The sequence below is a fragment of the Fukomys damarensis genome, unplaced genomic scaffold (genome assembly GCF_012274545.1).
Source record: "Fukomys damarensis isolate Sample0158 unplaced genomic scaffold, DMR_v1.0_HiC HiC_scaffold_28, whole genome shotgun sequence".
Taxonomy (NCBI): domain Eukaryota; kingdom Metazoa; phylum Chordata; class Mammalia; order Rodentia; family Bathyergidae; genus Fukomys; species Fukomys damarensis.
In genome coordinates, this window is record NW_022900940.1 from 38,416,785 (window position 1) to 38,437,757 (window position 20,973).

At 39.0% G+C, this 20,973-nt stretch overlaps 1 protein-coding gene across 19 annotated transcripts in view; it reads left to right on the forward strand.

Moving 5' to 3' along the window:
* The window catches only part of Erc2 (ELKS/RAB6-interacting/CAST family member 2), a 932,060-nt gene that overhangs the window by 296,699 nt on the left and 614,388 nt on the right, over window positions 1–20,973 (forward strand). For all 19 annotated transcript variants that reach the window (XR_004514630.1, XR_004514631.1, XM_033756865.1 and 16 more), the window contains one exon: window positions 12,077–12,151. Coding sequence is in view for 17 of the 19 variants with exons in the window: in XM_033756865.1 (XP_033612756.1) it covers window positions 12,077–12,151 (75 nt within the window). In the remaining 2 variants the exon portion in view is untranslated. The remainder of the gene's footprint in view (window positions 1–12,076; window positions 12,152–20,973) is intronic.

The window sequence follows — 20,973 nt, forward strand, 5'->3', positions numbered from 1 at the left end:
GTATTTACAGATAAAGGCATATTGATAGGTTCTAGGTAAATCTATCTGTTGAGGGGAGGTTGTTGTTCAACCCAGTATATACTTTTTTCTGAATTCTGCTCTTTCACTCTTCAAAAATACTTCATGCTATAGTACTATAGCAACCCAGATAGGTGTCTTACCTGCCTTTAGGGATCTTATAGCTTGGTGGAAAATGTGTAGAACACTAAAGCCTGGCTAAAGTGTCAGATTCATACGATACATGAGCTAGTATGAGCTGCAAATTTCACTGCTATTGTCTATCTCAGGCCTTTGGCTTTAGTTACCCACAAATTTTAATAAACTAGTAAGGACAATTGGAAAAAGTAATCCAGACTTGCACAGAACCTGCTGCAAAGATTCTGGAGCAGATGTAGAGTTGACTAGCAGGCAGCACCAACAGGTTCTGCTTACCATCTGCTGAATCAGTTCACACGTGGATGATGGTTTCATCTGGGGTACCCACCAGCCAAATGTTTCATTGTTCCACGGGGAATGCCAAAGACTATCATGTGCAAAGGACCTCTGTGGGGGGATTGATTCTTTCTTCTTGTTTATCTGAGACCCTTGATAGTGCACAAATATTTATGAACCCACCATTTTGATACAGCTACATTCTTGTTTGATGCATAACACCGTCCGTTCATAACTGGCTAAACAGCTAACCCAACTTCAGCTGCTTAAGTAGACATGGAAGGAGGGATACAGTAGACTCTATCTTAGTCAGTTTGAGTATGGAATGGCCAGTTCTTGGCGCTGCATTTTAGGAGGGAAATGAAAAGCTAGAGCTTTTCCAGAGATGGATTACTAGTGCTGATACTTGATTAGAGTCTTCTATTCTTTAATGAAGAAAGATAAACTTGAATAATTTGTGGGAAAATGAGTATACCTTGTTAAGTGAAATAAGTCAGATTTAGAGCCTTAAATATCATTTTCTCTTATATGAGAAACCTGAAGTAAAAATAGAGAGCAAAATAAAAGATATATGACAGGAAGTTGGGAAATAGATCTTTCTCAGAGGTGGAGGGGGACTGAAAGGTGGAGAGAAGGAGAATGGAGGGGAGAGATAGGAGGTGAAAAAAGGCACTGGGATGGATTACGGATCTGTAACAACGCCATGCATGAATGTAAGTGTTGTGTACTGTGAACATGTCCAAAAAGGAAAAGGAAGTGGATCAGACATGGGTGGGGTGAGGGAGGAGAGAGGGGCAAGAGAATGAAAAAAAAGAACTGAGATACATTATGTGCTGCGCACCCATAGTAATAAAAGAATGATTGAAGGGCCTGGAGATGCTTCATAACAAAAGTCCATTGGAAAGAGTGCAGGGCTGGATTTCTGTTCCAGGAGAATCATGAAATAAAGCCTTCCTCTGTGGAGGCTACACAGCATAGATGTCAAGAGATTGGTTGTGCTTTAGAGAATAACAGATTTGGGTCCAAATCTCAACTTTGCTGTTCAGTGGACTGGTCTTGGGCTACTCCTTTACCTTTTTTTCCCCCTCTTGGTACCAGGAATCAAACTCACTGCTGAGCTACATCCCAGACTACTCCTTTACTCTTAAGTCTCGGGTTTCTTCCTGAGATTGGAGGTTGATTAGTATTTACTTTGTAAGTTCAGGGTGTGGGTTGGATGACATATTTCATGTCACAGTACTTAATGTGATACTTGGGATGTTGCAAGACCGTGATGAATGACCAGTGCGGGTATTATTAAATTCTTTTTTTTTTTCTGGTGCTGGGGATCAAACCTGGGACCTTGCACTTGCAAGGCAGCCAGTGGAACCACTGAGCTAAATCCCTGGCTGGGTATTATTAAATTCTGTAGTAAAGAAGCAGACCAAATGGAGGAGAGTCAGAAGGAGAAGATTTAGACTGAACCTAGGTAAAGGGAGAACTTTTCAAATATCAAAGCTTCAGCATGGAACTGCGACTACCTAGGTCTGAACTCTTCAGCTTCAGCTCGCTGTTCTACATCACAGATTTGAAGGAGCTGGATGTGAGGGAGAAGCTGAATCAGCTTGTTTCTATGGTGCTTTCTAATTCTGTGAGCCCTTCACAAATTTCATACTACTGCAAGGTTTCATTATAGATAAGTGTTTGAAATGACAACCTTCAGCGAAAGAAAGACTGTGCCCTTTTCTGTATAAATGTCAACACCACCACCACCATCATTTCTACCTCTGTGCTCCCTCATGGTCTGTGTTGTGCGTCTCCAGCCAGGAAACTTGTCTATGTAGGAGCCGCCCTCTGCTCCTGTGATCTTCAGCCATCTGGACCATGGGGGTGTGCAGGGAACACACTGTTGATTCATATGCCATCCCCTGCTGGCATCTTTAAAATGGTCCTTTTGGCTGGAGCTGTGAAGCATCCAGGCCCTCCCTCTCACTCACACTTTCTCTAAATACTCAAGAGATAAGGGCATGCGAGCGAAAATGTATAAAGATCCAGGAAAATGGAAAGGTGGTTGGGTGATCCCTGAGGGCAACTGGGCAGAAAATCACTGGCTTTCTTCAACCCCGCTTTAGAGTCTGGAACTCAAAGTATGATGCCCAGAATTATGTCTTCAAATGGTACTTGAGGAGCCCTCAAGTTCAACGCAGGTTCCTCAGGGGTCTCTGCGATGGACTGAGTGGGTGCGCCCCAGGCCCCTTCCTTCGCTTGCCACCCTGTTAGTCATGGCAGATCCACTTTTTCCTACTTTCTCCTCTTCACCTTGATCATCCTCCCCATGGGTGTTCGCATGCTGGTTGCTGTTTCTTATTCCGTTTTTAGGTTAATCTTAACCCCTCTGGGATACCTTCCCCAACTTCCAGGCTAAATTTAAAAGGGAATAGTAATATGGGAAAATAAAGTACCTTAACTGATTGTACAATGTAAAACTAGCAAATGAGTGTTTTATCACATGTTCAGGAAGCAGGCTTGAAGTTCCCTCTCCCATTTTCTCTGTCTGAGCATCCTCCTATTGCTGTTTGTTGTATCACACTTAATATCTATGTATATTTGTAGTTTTTCACCCGTTCTTCTTCTTTGGACCGTCTTTCTTCATGAGCCCAGGGACTAGTCTTGTCTTAATCCTGTTCTTACTCCGTGTTGGTTCAGACTGAACCTGGAGTTCTGTGCACAACTTCCAAGTCATAGTCTATAATAGGTGTCGAGCTTGTACCCCCGGCAACCTTTTACTCCTCTTCTGGTGACTGCAGGTGCTGTCATGGAGGACATCTCCCTTCCTGGAGGTGTGCCTTTTCTGGATTGTGAAACTGCTTCCTGCCTACCTGCCTACAGGTGCTAGGCAGCCTAGGCAGTGGCTGGCTAGAGCAGAGTTATGGAAGCTTGGTCCCCTTGCCTCACGATGGAGAGACTGCAGAACTGTTCATTCTCTGCAGCTCACGCAGATTTAGGCTCAGATTAGATTTCTGTGCAACAGCCTTAACTTCCTTCTCTTCCACATGGCCTCTCTCCCTTTTATGGGTTCCCTTTAGAGCCTGCCCTTGATGAATCACTTGCATAAAAGAACCTGTCTTGGGCCCTGCATCTTAGGCATCTAACCTGAAACACAGAGATGAGTAACGTGTATGTGCCAGGTACTGCTGGAAGCATCTGACCCCATGCCATGTACACAACAGTGGATAGAATTGGACTCTGATAAGAAAGACTTTGGATCAAGAAGCTGTCTGTCATGATGGGAGACAAACGTGTCTGTATTCTTTATATCTTTGAATGTACAGGACAGGGTCCACAGTGTACGGAAATTTCATAGGATTATATTTCAAGTCAATGTAGAAAACTTAACAAGAAAGTCCCAAGTTAGTGAAAGATTAAACCACCCTATATTAGTTTTATTTTGCTGCCTTAACAATTTATCACAGATTCAGCAACTTAAAACAACACAACTTTATTAGCTTCCAGGTCAAATGTCCTAGTACAGCACATCTCAGCTGGATCCTCTGCCCTGAGCATCTCAAGGTGAAAATAATAGTGTCGTCGGGCTGTGTTCCTTTTTAGAGGCTCCTGAGATCAGCCTTCTTTGGAGCTCACTTCATTTGTTGGTTGAAGTGCATTTTAGGTCCAGTGTCTGCATTTCTTTGTTGGCTGTCAGTCAGGCCCCACCGTTAGCCCTCAGAGTCTCTTGGCTTTTGCCATGGCCTTATATCTCAGAATCATCAGTTGTATATCAAATCCCTCCCATACTTAAGATCTCTTTCACTTCCTTGTTTGTTGCCCCTTTTTTCTGCTTCCAGAGAATGTTCTCAGCTTCTGAAGGGTATATGTGGTTAGACTGGGTTCACCTATAATCTCCTTATCTTAATGTCGATGAATTTAATTACATACAAAGTGTGTTTTATAATGTGATATAGTCACAAGTCGTAGAAATAGGGGGTGAAAATCTTTGATAAGGGGCAACAATTCTGCTTATTACAATCCATCTTCAGACTCCTAACGTTTCACATCCTTCCCAAATAGAAAATATATTCACCTTCCTTCAAAGATTTACGAGGTGATCTCATTAAAGCATCAGCTCAAAGTCCAAAAATCTAACTCCTGTCAGTTCAAAAGCCCATCATCTAAATGATCTATAATGGAAGAGGCTCTGAGTAAGATGTGTTAAGTAAAACTCCTGGGGGAAAATAAATTAGATACTATGCTAGTGATTAAGGGTGTGAGTTTAGATGTCAGACAGTCTTTGGTCACCTTCTCAAGTGTCACGAGCTCTGTGATCTTGGCTATGTTACATAAGTTTCCAAGTCTCAATTTTCTGTGCCTTTTTTTGACTGGTTTATTTCACTCAACACAATGTCTTCAAATTTTTATCTATGTCATAGGAAATGTTAAAATTTTCTTTTGAAGTTTGAATAATATTCCACTATATTTATATATAACATTTTTATCTATTCATTTATGGATGTAGATTTGAATTATTTCCACTTTTGATTATTGTGATAAGAGTGCTATCAACTTGGCTGTACAAATCTAAAGTATATTTTTTGATGAAAGAAATGATTACATGGTGCACTGTGAAAATATAGTAGCCTGAGGCTCTTTTCTTTCCTCACTGTCCCACAGGATATTCCAGCCAGACTTTGAGCATACTACCCACCCAAATTAATCGAGATTATGAATGTCCTAATGTAACCGAGTCCAACGGTCATTTCTCTGACCTCATCCTGTGGACCTCTTGCCACTGATTGATGTGCAGAACCTTGCTCATCCTGCACACACTTTTTTCACTTGCTGTCTAGGATGCCCACTCTTCATCCTTTTCTTTGCTCACTGGCTGATCCTTTTCGATCTCTTTTTCTGACTCTTCCTCACTTCCTAGACACTTTAATGTTACAGTAATCCTGAGCTTAGTCCTCTGGCCTTTTTTCCCCCTTTTCTGCCTTGTTGATCTCATTTAGACCCATGACTTTAAATACCATTTGTTCACTGGTCTCCAGTGTGTAATTATAGCTCTTCTCCTCCTCTCATCTATTCAACTGCCCATTCGACATCTCCACTTGAATGTCTAATAACATCGCAGACTGAACACATGCAAAACCAAACTCTTTGTTCTCACAACTCTCATCTGTTCTCCCTAGTTGTCCAATCTTGGTTATCCATCTCCGTTCTTGCAATTGCTGAGGCTAGCTACCTTGGAACCATCTTTTACTTCTTTCTTTCTCTGGTCATCAGGCAATCTATCTGAAAGTCAAGCCAGACTTTCGTTCAAAACATGCAACTCAGTTCCTCTTCGCCTTCGCTCTGCTACCCTTGTAGAAGGCTCCAGAAGCCCTTGTTGGAGTTATTCCATTTACCTATAACTAGTCCCTTTGGTTCTGACCTTACTACCACTCTTCCAAAAACATATTGCAGTACAACAATTGGTGTAGTCTGGTGAGAATGTGATTTATATCATTTTTGCCTTTGCTCAAACCTTTTAGTGGCTTCTCATTTTTCTCAGGGAATACCTGTTTTCCCCTATTCTCCTGTCATCTCCTACTCCATGACACATTTAGCATTTGCTGTTCCCTCTTCATGAAATAATTTTACACCTTGTTTTCTTATTTCTTCTACATCTTTGCTTACATGTCCCCTTTCTATGAAGCTTTTCCTAATTCCTCTGTTTAAACTTACAGCCGATCAGCCCCTCCCAAGTGTGGCCCATTCACTTTTGTAACTTGTTTTCCTTTATAACATTTATCACAAACTGGCTTAGTGTCCTTTTTTTTTTATCTTTCTCCCCATTGGAATCTTGAAAGAAAAACTCTTGAGGTCTGAGACATTGGTCTGTTTGGTTCACTCCTGTATTCCTTTATCCCCTGTATCAAATTATTACTTGAATATATGATCGTGTCATATCTTAAAATTGATGTGAGTTGATGTTGGAAATTACAGTGTTATGTTCCTATTGATTTCTCCATTTGTTTTGGCTCCATGATGAAGCCCTTCCCCAACTGCTCAGACTGAATTTAGGCCTTCATGTGTGCTTCATAAGCATTCTACCACTGACCTGCACTGCAGCTCCAGAATGGCACTTTGAAAATATGGCTTCAAGTCATTTGGCATTCCTCCCTGAAATCTAAGCGTGTTTATGACTGCTCCAACATACAGAACACAGCAGTTTTGAATCTGTGGGACCTATAAGGTTAGGTAGTGCAAGACCGTGCAGCCTTATGTTTATTTCGCGGAATGCATTACATTTTTACGCCCAAATATGAAAAGTCATGATGCCCTGAAGCTGCCATGTGGTGGGGAAGCCCAAGCCACAGGGAGAACTGTATGTTGGTGCTTAGAGTGATGATTCTAGCTAAGTCATTTTCCAGTCAAAGCGTTACATATATGAATGAAGATGCACTTTTGCAGTGGATCCATTAGGCCCCTGTTCTAGGATCCAGCTATTCTGATTTAGAGATGAACTGTCTCTACTCTATATCTTTCATTGTATTCCTTACGTAGTCTGCATAAGTGTAATAAAATGGTGGTAATGTGATACCTCTGAGTACATTTCCAGAAAAATAATGGGAAAAGACTATGTAAAATAATAATTACTTTTGGAAAGAAGGTTACATTTTGAGGCTCTTTTTGGTCTACTGAAAAAAAGTATAGAATGCGTGAACTTTATTTTGCCCAGTTCATCTTGGAAGCTGGTGTCCATGTAGATTAACTCACTAGACTTTAGACTCTCATTAAGTGTGGAGAAATGTCATTCTGATGAGCCACTGGAGTTTCATGCTCAGAATTTCAGGTTGGTGTATTTCCACATTGAAGGAGCTGATCGTTTTAGACTGGCTAAGGACAACCTAGAAATAAACTGGCCATCAGCAATGCAGTATGATATAATTTTGTTAAAAACCTCGATATTCTCGTGCTGGAAGGGCACAAGAAATGCTGTCAAGTTCTTGTTTTCTGCAGATTAGAGTGGAGAGGGTGTGTACATAAGGTCTCAGACAGAGACTTGAGACCCTTGACTTTTGACTATGAGTACAGTCTCTTTCCTCTGAATAAAAACTGCTTAGCCCGAAGTCTGGTTCAAGGATAAACTTCTGGGGTGCTGAGACTCTGTGAATCAGTTGAAATGGTACACACCATTTTATTTGTGTGTGTGTGTGCTTATATACCCATTTTGGGAGAGAATCCACACTTTCCATTTGATTCTTAGAGAAATCTGTGACCAGAAAAGTCTTAAATACAACTCTAGTTGATGACTTAATATTTAAACCCTATCAGAGTAAGTTAAATATTGTACTCACCCATACCTATATGAGAATAGAGCAAATGCTCCCTAGGAAAATTTATTAGTTACATTAGTGCACAATGGGTGCCTTTCCTAGGAGGTTGGGGGTAGTTAGAGCATTCAACCAACTCATCTATTCCTTTAGAAAAATTTGGCAAACAACCACAAGCTAAAATCTCTTTTGTGATTCAAAAGCAGCAAACAATACAAGGCTAATAAGATGTTTTTCTGTTCACAGCTATTGCTGTACTGAAAGTAGAAAGCTTGGGTTTCTGCAGGTACAGGGTGGAAGCTCAGAGGCTTAACTTAATAGAAGTCTGTTTGTCATTCACAGTTCACGTAGTGTAGGAGCTCAGCAACCTTTACAAATAGTGTTGTAAGGACTCGGGCTCTTCTTGCCTTAGGGCTCTGTCATATTCTTTTGTCTTAGAGTCATTCACTTCTACTCAGCAGAGAGGCAAAGAAGGAAAATTGAGAACTGGTTTGGAAGTTTTTAAAGATGCTGAGTTCTTCATTTTTCTGTCCATATTTTGCTGGCAGAAATAAGGAGAAATAAGTCCTATCTAGAGATGAGGCTAGTGGTGGCAGTGGTCACAGAACTTCTTAGCAATAGCTCTACACTTTGAAAGATGAGCACACGTTTTATTGGGTGACCAGATGCTTTGCTTCAGACAGAGTGGACATTTTAAGGATCTCAGAGGGGTGTGAAACATCCAAAATGGAGCTTTCAGTCGGCTCATTTAGTGTGCATACGGGTTACAGTCCTGACTTAGGAATTAAGGTGCTCTTCAGAAAAGTCAGAACTGAGAAATAATATAGTTAAGAAAATTGTAATTCTCTGGTAATAGGAGATTTCTTTCTTAGTTTTAAGGAGTGACACAGCGGGAAAGGGCCCAATCTGGACTTTAACATAGTTTATATTATAATAGAGTTTGTTTAATTATAAAAATAAGAACTGACCCCATTTTGGCAAAAACAGTTGCCATACTTTAGCTTTTCTTTTTCTTTTTTTAAACTTGTACATTTGTCCTTAATGTTTTTGTGTTTGGCAGAAATTACAACACCACATGCTTTTACCCTATGGTTTTTATTTTCACTCTTTTGCTTAGCTGTTTCTTGACTATTTTTACTTGTTTTAGCCAATAAAATTCTCTCATAACTTTTATTTGGAATGGATTGGCTATTTCATAACACTTATTACAGACTAACTCTGACAAGTGACTTATTTTATATTTCTTAATCTGTGAGATTTTATGGGTCAGATGAATTCCAGTTATGCTGGAAGCAATGTTGAAGATGAAGTAGCTTGTTTTAGAGATTGAAGTTCTCATGGGATTATTCCCAAAATGTACTATAGATGGATTGTTCTGATCCATGAAAGCCAAATATTGGAAATTTGTTCTACCAATGAATGTTATAAATTAAATATACAGACAATTAATAATATTTACTAAAATTCACAAGTTCCTGATTTTTAATTACATTTTGCTACTATCTAGGATCTTGGGGTTGTTACATCTATTGTGTCTCTGTATTGGAAAATATTACACAATGCTGTTGTTCCCTCTTCCTAGCAAAATACCTGACCATCGGTACTTTATAGACAAGAAGTTTATTTAGCCTCTAGTTTTGGAGGCTCAAAATCCAAAGAGCATGGTGCTAGGTCTGATGAGCCCCACCCCCACGTGTATTACATCATGGTGATGACATCATGGTGAGAGTGCACGTGAGGAGGTGAGGTCCCATGGTGAGGTGTCAGAGAGAATGGAGAGGGGCCAGTCTTGCTCTGCTGTAACACCTCTCTTGAGCTCCCACAAGAAGTACCCTAATCTCTTCTGACGATGGTATCCCCAGGGACCTAATGAGCTCCTCCTAAGCCACACCTCTTAATGTTTGGCCGCCTCCCACATGCCACACTAGGGATCAGGCTTCCAGCAAATGAAACTTTGAGGAGCACATCACACCATATCTAAACCAGAGCACTCCTCCTCTCTAAAGATGATGCCTCTTAGGTGGTATGATGTCCCTTGGGAGTGCTATTTTAAAATATTTACAAGAAGGCCACTGGACTTAACAGATAGATCACTTTCTTCATTTGGAAGTTCTGAAACTTGCAAGAGACAAGCAGTGCCAGGAATACTGTAGTTGCATAATTGGGCACAATTGCCTATAATGTCATTTTTTTCTAGAAAACCTCTGCCATCTCCAAGGAGTCTAAAATGCCCACATTGCCAGCTTATTAAAGTCATGGGCTTCAAAAGGACATAGGGGTCTCTGTTTCTTTATTCATAGAATTGGTTCAATAATATTTGACTCCCATGTTTTCTAGGGATATGTCCCAACTGACACAAAGACATTTTAAATGATTAGAAAGTGCAGTTCATGAATGTAAGGGTGAGTAGTTTTGCATTGAATTGCTGATGTGTGCCACTGATGACTTTCAGGAGAAAATATGTGTTTCAGACTCCTGAAGTTAGAGATGTAGCATGATTGCCCAATGCTGGTCCCTGAACATTTGCACCATGGTCCGTGGTCAAGATTTCTTAGCCCATTGGCATTGTACTTCGAAGTACAACGAAATAGAATGAAATCATGTCATTTTCAGGAAAATGAATGAAATTAGACTATCTTAAGCAAAGCATGCCAGACTCAGAAGATGAAAGTACATGTTTTATCTATACATGAGAAACCAAATGAATAAATAAGATTTAGAAAGTTAACTATTTGCTGTTATATGAGGAAAGAAAGGAAATAAGGAAGGAGGGAAGGGAAAAAGGAAGGAAGGAAGGAAGGAGAGGTGACAGGAAAGTAGAAGGTAGACTTTTGGAGATGGGTGATGGAGAAAGAGGATCAGGAGGAGGGAGCAGAAAAGAAGAGGAAGGTAGGGCCGGGGATTTAGCTAGTGGTTCCTCTGTCTGCTTCACAAGTGCAAGGACCCGAGTTTAATCCCCGGTACCAAAAACAAAAAAAAAGAAAAGAGGAGGAAGGTAATTGGACTGAAGATAATCATAATGTATGTACATCTATGTACTATTTCCCAAAACGAATGTTATTCTTTTGTATTACTAACATGAACCAACAAAGGGGAAAAATAAAGAAAAAAGAAAAATTAGCTTATTTGTGTTATCCTGGAGAAAATATCATTTTTGTGGTGTTCGATTCTTATGACAATTTTTATATTTATATACCCTCTCTTTATGAGATGGCAGTGATGGTGGTGAAGGTGGTTAATTTTAAATACCCTTACTTGGAGAAAGCTAGAAATTATGTTGGTCCTTCTTCCTGCTTCCAAGTTTTTATTTTTAATTTAAAAGTTTATGGTCCAGTTGTTCCAAAATGTAGAGCCATTTGATATTGATTGTTCTAAACTGATGTTTCAGGAGGCAGAAATAAATCTTAATGAAATTCCTCCATAAGTGACCTGTATCAGCAGCCTGAACCCACCCTTTGTTTATTCCTCCTGTTTCCCGCTCTCATACCTGTGGGTAGTTATTAAGAAAATCAATGCATGACCCGAACAAATCTTATCTTAGTCTCTTCTGTGAACACAACTTTTCAAAATCTTGACAAAATTGCTCTTTTGAGGAAAAGCATGCAACAAACGAGCATTCAAGATTAAAATTGTAATAATGTTGCTTGTTCTTTATTTAAAGAAATAGTCTTTCTTATTTCAGGAGTTATTGAACTCACATCTGGCTTTAACCATTTTTGTCTGTCTTATAACACTGTTGATATTAATGCTGATTTTAATTTCTTGGCATCATGATGCATAAACTTATCACCCACAGTTGTGAATTTTGAACAAGGATGAAACTCAGATTTGGAAGCAAGAAATTCACAGGATTTCATCAGATCACTGCAAAAAAAAAAAAAATCACAGTTGCACTGAAATGGTTTAAATTGCTCATTTCAAACCTACCTCAGTAGCAAAATGCCATGCGTGCAGCGGATTTGCAACCACATTAGTCATTTTCTTTCTTCCTTTCCCTCGCTGTGTTTGTGTTGGGAGCACAGAGTAATGTAATTTAGCAAATTATGATTTGATGGCTGGGCATCAGCCCCGGTGTTGAGCAGTATTTGGACTATGATTACTTGCTGGCTTTGTCACAGTTGGCATTAATTATTGATGAAAGTTTCAGAAATAGCGCATGTGCCAGGAGCGTTTCACCGGAACATAGGCTGCAGGCAGGAGGGATGCTAAAGAGTGTGGGGGAAGAGGCACCTGTGGCTCGTTTCTGTCTGTGCACAGGGAACCTGGACCCAGTGGGCTGTGTGATAGCTGTGTAAAGGCCATGGTGTAACAGAAGGATGAACCGTCAGGCTTATTTCTATCGTGTTCCTCCCCAGGAATTGCACCGAAGAAGCCAACTTCAGCCGGAGCCAGCCAAGACCAAGGCTCTCCAGACTGTCATCGAAATGAAGGTAGGAGCTGAGCACATTTGTCACAAACAGTGCTGCCTTGAGAGTTTGTTCTAACTAACAAATATGGAAAATTAATCTTGTGCTTCTTCTAGGCACCTGGTGGGTGCTTTGCTTCTGGATCTTTCTGCCTTCCTGGGTACACTTAATTTATTGGCTTTTTAATTAGGGTGCCTTTTCTAGGCAAATGAATAAAGGGCTCTAGTGTCCCTTGCTGAAAGAATCTGGGTTCATTTCCAGAATATGTCCAATGTCTTTAACCCTAAGGGAGGCTTTGTATGTGCTTTAAAAGTGAATTTCTAAGCCTAGGATAACCACCTTCTCCATTCTTTTTACAGTGATAAGACACTTTGGAGAAACAGCTTTTTGCAAAGTTATTTTATATGCATTAGAGGTACTGAATAATTAAAATTATACTACCAGCAAAATTAACCTATTAAAGAATAATACTTTCTTGTGACTCCAGTGTTTTCTCTCATACAAGTCTGGAAGTAATCATTTATTAAAAACTCACAAAGTATCCTATTTGTGCAGGTAGAGTGCTAAACTATTGATGAAATGCAAAACTCATTCTGAGGGGATTCGGAGATGTAAAGACTAATGCACTAAATGATGATGGCCAAGCCATGAGGTGTAAGAAGAGGCAGATCTGAATGAGAAGTGCTTCTTTGCTAACATCTAGGAATTTCAAGTTTTTTACATTGTTTTTGTTACCAGAAAGTGAATAGTAAAATACTCATTTTAAGAATAAATAATTCTTGATTCAAACTGTTCTGTTAAGAAAACTGTTTCATAAAGATGTGCATAGTCTGCAAATTCCATATTTGAGCTTAACACTCAGGGAGTCTCCTGGACACCATCAGCTGACAAGAGCGTTCTCAGGCTTGGTGATAGATAATGATTTTTCTGTCTTTCCTGTAGTGCGTGGCTTTGAGTTGTCTGCCAAAAAATCCCAAAATCCTAGGGAAAAAGAAACTAATATTAACTATTGAATTCTTGGCATGTACAGTTCTGACTTGGGATTCTTTTTTCTCATCAGTGACGATGTCATAATCCAAGTAGTGTTTTTTGGGGTGTGTGTGTGCCAATAATCTAGAACATTGGCTTTAAAACATATGTCCCCAAGTGAGGTTACATAAGTAAAAGCTCTTGTGATATGTTTGCAACAAACTGGTTTGAAAATATAATTGAAATAGTAATAGGATTAAAAATAATTGTTAATCCTGGCTCTTCAGTTGTTTTGAATTTATGTAATTTTAATTTATTTTGAAAACAAAAACCCCTTATTCTACACTTGGGGGAGGGAAGTGGTTCATAACTGAAATTTCACTCTTGTCATTGTGACCATACCTGAGATGTGGTTAAGGCTTTAAAAAAGTAAAAATGGAAAAAAGAAAAGATACAAGTACAGAAGACTTGATTTTTATTTGGCATATAGTGCTTCAGTCCCCCTGCCATCTACCTCCCCAGTCTCCAGTACAAATAGTAAATAAGAAGGGAAGGTATATACAATCTATTTCCACATTGTCATTTTTTAAATAAAAAAATAAGTTCTAGAAATAAGTTCTAGATCCTAACCATCTCTGCTAGTGTGATATTTTCTTGCTAAATGTCTTGATAAAAAGACAACTGCTATGTTTGGTGACACTGTGTGTGTGTGTGTGTGTGTGTGTGTGTGTGTGTGTGTGTGACTTTTTAAAGGAGAATTACTTGAAATTCTACTTTACCATTTCCAGCTTTAATGTTTTATTATAAAACAAAAACATTAAGGAATACAAGCACTAATTTAGGCTGTCTGTATGGGAAGGCATAAAAACAAGAGTATGAGGGCAAATTCACATATACTTGTTATCATTAAGTTAAACCTGGATTTTTAAATGGGTACCAGTGATGCTGCTTTGTAGGTATAGGAAGATATTGTTAGGACACATGAAAATCAATATACTTTGTCAGGAAACTGAGCCTGAGTTTTTCCTTTTGGATGCCTGTTAATTTGCAAAAGCACTGCCTTATGTTTTGTCTGTAAGGAAATCTGGGTTCCATTAACTTGTGTACTGGACACACCTCAATTGAGTTATGGAGGCAGCTGGTAGAGGGTCATAGCCCCAGCCATGTGTGAAACTCATGACGGAGGCTGTGATCTCATCCAATTTTGTGCTCTGGAAATTGGAGGGAATATTGGAAACCCACATTGTATAAGACTTAGAGTTGACTGCCAAATAGAAGTGATCTTTAAATCCAGAGGGTAGAACTTGGAACCCTGTTGTCTCTTAGCTTTGGGAAAGTGGCACCTGGTGCCCCGAAAAAAATCTAAAAAAAGTTGAAAAGAGCTTTCTTGGAGGAAATGGACCCTGTAGTTTGAGGCAGGTGACAAGAATTAGGGCTTACAAGTTACTCCTACTTGTCTCCTGCTTGCAAGAAAAACTAGGGTTAGCTTCTGAACCCCAGTCATGCCAACATAGGAGGTTTGGTCAAACGATATGGTGAATGTTTAAATTTTTAAAAATTGCAGTAAAAGGCATATTGCCATTAACTCCTTCAAAATACTCCCCCTTGCTTTGAACATACTGTTCCTGCAACTTTCTTTTTTTTTTTTTCATTAGTACCTGTTTATATTATAGAACATTTACATTGCATTCCTTGCATGGAGCTGGTATGTATACATGACAGATTTTAATTCCTTTTTTCATCTCTTTTCCTCCTCTTTCTCCCGACTCCCTCTAGTATTTGATCCCCTTCCCATTGAAGAAAAACCCCTCTCCCTACCTTTTATTATCTGTCTTTTGTTTTGTTCTTTATTTATAATTTCTGAAACAGTTCTGGAAGTACTCCTTTCTGGGTGTCTTTATGAGGTAGGATTCAAAAATACGTTGACTGCTCCTGCTGTGTGCTGCTCAACAGAAAGGCATGTCTATAATAACGCTGAGGTATACCCTCATCTACTTTATTCACCAGACATGGCACCGTGCAGTTTCTGGCTCTTCCCCACAGGCGAAATGACCATAAGAGGCAAATGTTTTGAATCAACTCAGAACATCCAGAAAGCCATAACAATACAACTGACAGTACTAATGCAAGACAACTTCCAGAACTGCTCAGAAAGTGTCAAGAATGATTGGATAAATATCTTTGAAGTAGGGGAGGGCATATTGAGGGAGATTAATAATGGCAGTCTGTCTTTTACCATGATAAATCAAAATAAACGTTTATTATATTTTTGAATAACGCTCATACACTCTTTGCATCAACTAGAGGAAGGTGTTTGTGGTGAAATCTGTGAAATATTAACTAACTTCAGGCACCATGAAGAAACACAGCCTAGTAGGTCGCATAGATTTCTGTGTGCCTCTCTGAACTTGGAGAGTTGGAATGGTGCGTCATTGTGGGATGAGCACTGGAGAGGCCACCAGCCTGCGTGGGCAGAGTGCTCTCGCAGACATCACATCTGCCCGCCAGTGGGGCCAGAGGATTGAGAGCATCCGAAAGAAAGTGAAAGGAGGCGCGGCGAATGAAGTTATTTATAATTTATCTTCTTGCAGGAAGCTCCAGGTTTTAATTTTGATCCTGAATTGGTTTGGCAGGTCTGTTCCAAGTTTGCATGTGGAACATTGTGTGCATTTCTTGGAAGAATTAGTTTCTTGTCGATTTGATATTTCTCCTTTTCCTCATTTTGTGCCTAGAGATTCTTTACTAAGATTCTCTTTTCTGTTCTTATGGCGAACTGTCTGTAAGAATGGCAGTTAATGGGCTTGTGTTTTTCATTTTTCTTTCTTTAATGCTAATTCCTTTGAAATAATATTTTTAACTTATTTTGTTATGGAGTTGACGTGACATGATGTCCAATAGTTTCACTTTCTTGTTTTCACTCATAAAGATTTACTTAAAACAATGAATTATAACAGTAGCAGTATTTGTCAGGTAATCTCAAAAAATTTTTTTCTTAGAGCTTCTAAATGTATGAAAATCTAATCCAAAATGATTGTAACCAAAAGGAAATTTATTGACTCACTTAAATAGAAGAAAGCAGGGTACTGATTCAGGCATGGCTTGATCCAGGGGTTCAAAAGATATTACCATTTTTTTCTTATTCCATTTTAAAAGATCTGGGTTTCCTTCTTGTGAGCTCTGTTTTCAGAGAGCCTTTCCCCACTTTTCTAAGCAGCATACATACAACTGCTCCAAAAATTGCAGAAGAAAGAACAGGGCAAACGTTAGTTTTTTTAAATGTCAAAAAAGCAAAATAAAAAACAACTAATCCTAGATTAAGGATAATTATTGAGAGGGAGCTTGAAATTTCACTTCAAACTCAACTGCCCAGGTTGAATAGAAAATGCATGGAGTTCCTTCATTCTCATTTGTTTAATACTTTAAATGATACTTATTCATCAAGAAAAATAACTTTCTGTTATCGTGGCAGAAATTATAAAATTGTAAAATGGAACACATATGCATGATATAAGAGTTTTAGGAAAAGTTGCAGAAAATATATGTGATTTGGTGAATTTGTTGACCTATGTGGATTAATAATGTCACAAATAACATAATGTCACGAAGAACATAATGTCACGAAGGGGCAGCATTTGTATTGATAGCTGAAGTGAGGATTGTGGGCATTTGAATTTCTGGTCACATGACCGGCTCATGCTTTATGTACCATGAGTGTTTCCTCTTGAGTAACATTTGTCTCCACCAGGGTTTTTTAAAAGTTGGAACTCACAAATAAACAACACAAGATTGAATTTGACTTCGTTTCTGAAGCATTTTGTACAATTCTGTAACTTTGCATTTAGGTGGACCATGGGTATGAAAGTTGATTTCTGTTATTAAAACTAAGGACTACACTTTATCATTGTGCCCAGGCAGATGACTGCTATTTGGGATGTGAGTGCTGACCTCCATTGGGTAAAGTTTCTACTAAGAAATACTTTGGTGTTTGGTCAAATGAAGCCCTTTCAGTTTCCTGAGGTATGGAAGCGATGTACTATAACACTGTAAACTCAAGAACTACTGCTTGGCATCTTCCCCATAGTCGTCCAGCTGGGAAGCTCAAAAGTGAGTTTGCATCAAACCTAGGCTGTGAAACACAATGCACGTAACTCTCATGAACTTACCAGAGTACTGTGATTTAATCAGAGATACTCTAAGGTGGTTGGTATATATTTCTTTTGGCTTTAGGGCCTACTTAGATTTATTTCACTCATCATTGGGTTTGTTTAGAGTCCTAATTAAAGTTATGTCTTATCACAGGATGCTATGTTCATAGGAAAATTGTGATAAATCCATTTTTTTCTGGTCAAGTGATAATGATGACTTTTAGCCCTAAAGAATATGGCTCTCTGGGTAAGTTCATAGGTTGCTCAAAATATAGTGTGTTTAAATTTTTTAAAATTACAGTAAAAGACACAGTGTATTAATCCCGCTCCGAATATTCCCTTTCACTTTGAATATACTTATGAAATAATTCTTGCCACTTTCTGGAGAAGTTCTTGAAGTCCTCTTTTGTGAGAGTCTTTACAAGATGCGATCAGAAATACGGTGAATGCTGTGGCTGAGGGCTATCCAACAGAAAGGCAGACTTACCTTTTCATTGGATCTTGCATACTGATTTCTGGCTCTTCCCTCTAATAAAAGTAAACATGAAAGGTAAACATTTTGAGTTGATTCAGGATACAGAGGCAGCCATGACAGCACAGCTAAAAACACTCACAAAAGAGGACTTCCAGAGCTCCTTCAGAAAGTGACAAGATTGATGGTATGTGTTTGAAATGAGAGTATTTTGAGGGTTATTAATGGCAGTGTGCCTTTTGCTATAATAAAATTTTAAAAATTTAAGCATTCGTGATATTATTCAATTATATTTTGTAGCTCAGTGGTAGAGCAGTTGCCCAGCATATGCAAGGCCCTGGGTTTGATCTCGAGAAATGCAAAAACAAAAAATGTTCCTGTCCCATTTGTGGGTAGTAAGCACTAGCAATACAACAGTCACAGCAAAACACCATCTCTAGCACTAGTGATGCTCTACCCAGAAGAACACAACCACATACCAGGCGTTTGCAGCAGATCTTTGAACACATATGCCCAGCCCATTTCACAGGTGAGAAAGCTACGATTTAGATAGACTAAGCAGGCTGTTTAAAGTCCTGAAGCTAATCGGTTGGCAGCTGAGAAGGGAACATAAGCTTCCTCTCACAGCTCTTGTGCTCTCCACTCCTCTCTGGTTTTACTATAGATGGACCATGTGCTCAACTGGTTCTCTAAAGTCAACGTTGGTTTTAGAAACCATACACAACAGGGCCGGGGATTTAGCTCAGCGGTTCGGTGGCCTGCCTTGCAAGCGCAAGGACCTGAGTTCAATCTCCGGTAACCCCCTACCCCCCAAAAAGAAACCATACACTGAGGTTTGTACTGTTGAACAGTGAAGACAGCTCAGACAGCTAGAGATGCTTATTTGATATTTTTGGAAAGCGGTATTGTGCTGTAAGCAAGGCTGATCCATTTTACATGTATGTGTTAGTAGGCCTCTAAACAAGCTTTCCAGTGCGTAGCTACAGCCAGCACATTCCTTGCAACTCTCCTGCATTTTAAGTCTTGCTCGAAGTCTTTTTAACAGTATGGCAACTTGTTTAAACTTGCAAAGCCCTGTGGTGTTTGTATTTATTTATTTATTTTTCTCATTGAGTTTATTGGTACATTTTAGGTATACAGTACAGTTACATTCATCTTTGGGATCTTGTACCTTTACATGTTAGATCTTGGTTCTCATTTTTCCCCTTATCCCTGCCCTCCCTTCACCCCCCTACTCCCTTCCCTAATTACAAATACTTTATTTTCATTTTTTTATTTTCTCATATTTTTTCTTTTCCCTTATTTCCTTTCCCCTACCCTTCCCACTTCCCCTATACCTTTAGCCCTTTTCTTCCTATTCCACACTGTCAGTTATACCATTAGAATCTTATGTACAATTACAGTTTTTCACATCAGAGAAACTATTAGGTATTTACACATGTGTGTCTTATTTATTTCACTTAAGAGTATATCTTCAGTGTGCATCCTTTTCCTATGAATACTCTAATTTCTCATTCTTTATGGCTGAGTAATACTCCATTTTATAGTAAAACCACTTCTTTATCCAGTCTCCAACTGATGAGCAAATGGGCTGTTTTCAAGTTTTAGCTATTACAAACTGTGCCACTATAAACATGGGTGTGCATGTATCACTGTGATACGATTCTTTTAATTCTTTTGGAAAGATACCCATCAGAGGGATGGCTGGGTCAAATGGAACCTCTAGTCCCAGCTCTATGAGGTATCTCCATATTGATTTCCACAGTGGTTGCACCAGTCTGCCCTCCCACCAACAATGGAGAAGGGTTCCTTTCTCCCCACAACCGCGCCAACATTTGTTATTGGTTGATTTCTTGGTAGCAGCTGTTCTTTCTGGGGTGAGGTGCAATCTCAATATTGTTTTCATCTGCATCTCTTAAATGACCAGCGATGTGGAACGTTTTTTCATATATTTATTTGCTGCTTTTATTTCCTTGTCTGAGAAATGTCTGTTCATTTCAGATGTCCATTTTTGAATTGGGTCTTTATATTTGGGGGGGGCTGGCTTTTTTGAGTTCTTTATATATTCTAGATAATAGTCCTTTGTCTGAGGAGCAGCTGGTAAAAAGTTTTTCCCACATTGTAAGTTGTCTCTTAGTTCTGTTGATGGTTGCTTTTGCAGTGCAGACGCTTCTTAAAAGGATGAAATCCCAGTTGTTGATTCTATCTGCTAGTTCCCGTGCTACTGAGTATTTGTTCATAAAGTCTTTTCCTATGCCAGTGTCTTCAAGAGTTCTGCCTAACTTATCTTCCAGCAAATTGACTGACTCTTTTTTAATATTTAAATCTTTAATCTACTTGAATTTTAGTTTAGTGTATGGTGAAAGATAAGGGTCTAGTTTTAATCTTTGGCATTTGAAATCCAGTTTTTCCAATAACATTTATTAAAGAGGCTGTCTTTCCTCCAGTGAGGATGGTTGGTTGGCTCTTTTGTCAAAGATGAGGTAGCTGAGTACATTTGGAGTTGTTTTTGTATCTTCCAATCTGTTCCACTGATCCTCAGGTCTGTTTCTTTGCCAGTACCAAGCTGTTTTTATCACAGTGGCTTTGTAGTATAGTTTCAAAATGGGAATTGTTGTAACAGCTGTGATATCTCTGTTGCCTAGGGTAAGCCCTTGTGTTCTTAATGTGAACTACCCATGTACAGTATCAGAACAATCCTTTAGTTTTTCTCTTCTTAGTAAATTTCATCTTTTCATCTTTCAACTTGAAAAAAAATTTTTGTTCTGTTTGATTGTTGTCCTTAAAGGAGGTGGCAGTATCAGGGAGGGATTGCTTGATTGTTTTCCTTAAACAAGGTGCTGGTGTGGAATGTGGGTTTTAAATGATAGGAAAAAAGAAGGAACATGATGTATGGCTGCCATTTAGAGAAAGCGAGATTTACAAAAAATTAGATTTCTTTTCTTTATACACCAAAATTCTTCTTATGATATTTTTGATTCTAAATATTTGACTAACTTCTACTAGACAATACTTGCAATTTAACTGGATTAATTCATGTGAATATAAAGTCTAAAGGTGGATCATGGATGCCAGTGTTTATTCGGCTGCTGTTTTGTGCACAGAACCATGGTAGGCCTTTCAGAAAACGGAGCTTTCAGTCCCAGGACGCTAGTGGAAGGATGTATCTGATGCATCTTATAAAAGTGACATAAAAGGGCAAAATGACCCATGGGGACTGGAGTAATATTAAATATGAGAGGGCAGGGACTACTTTATGG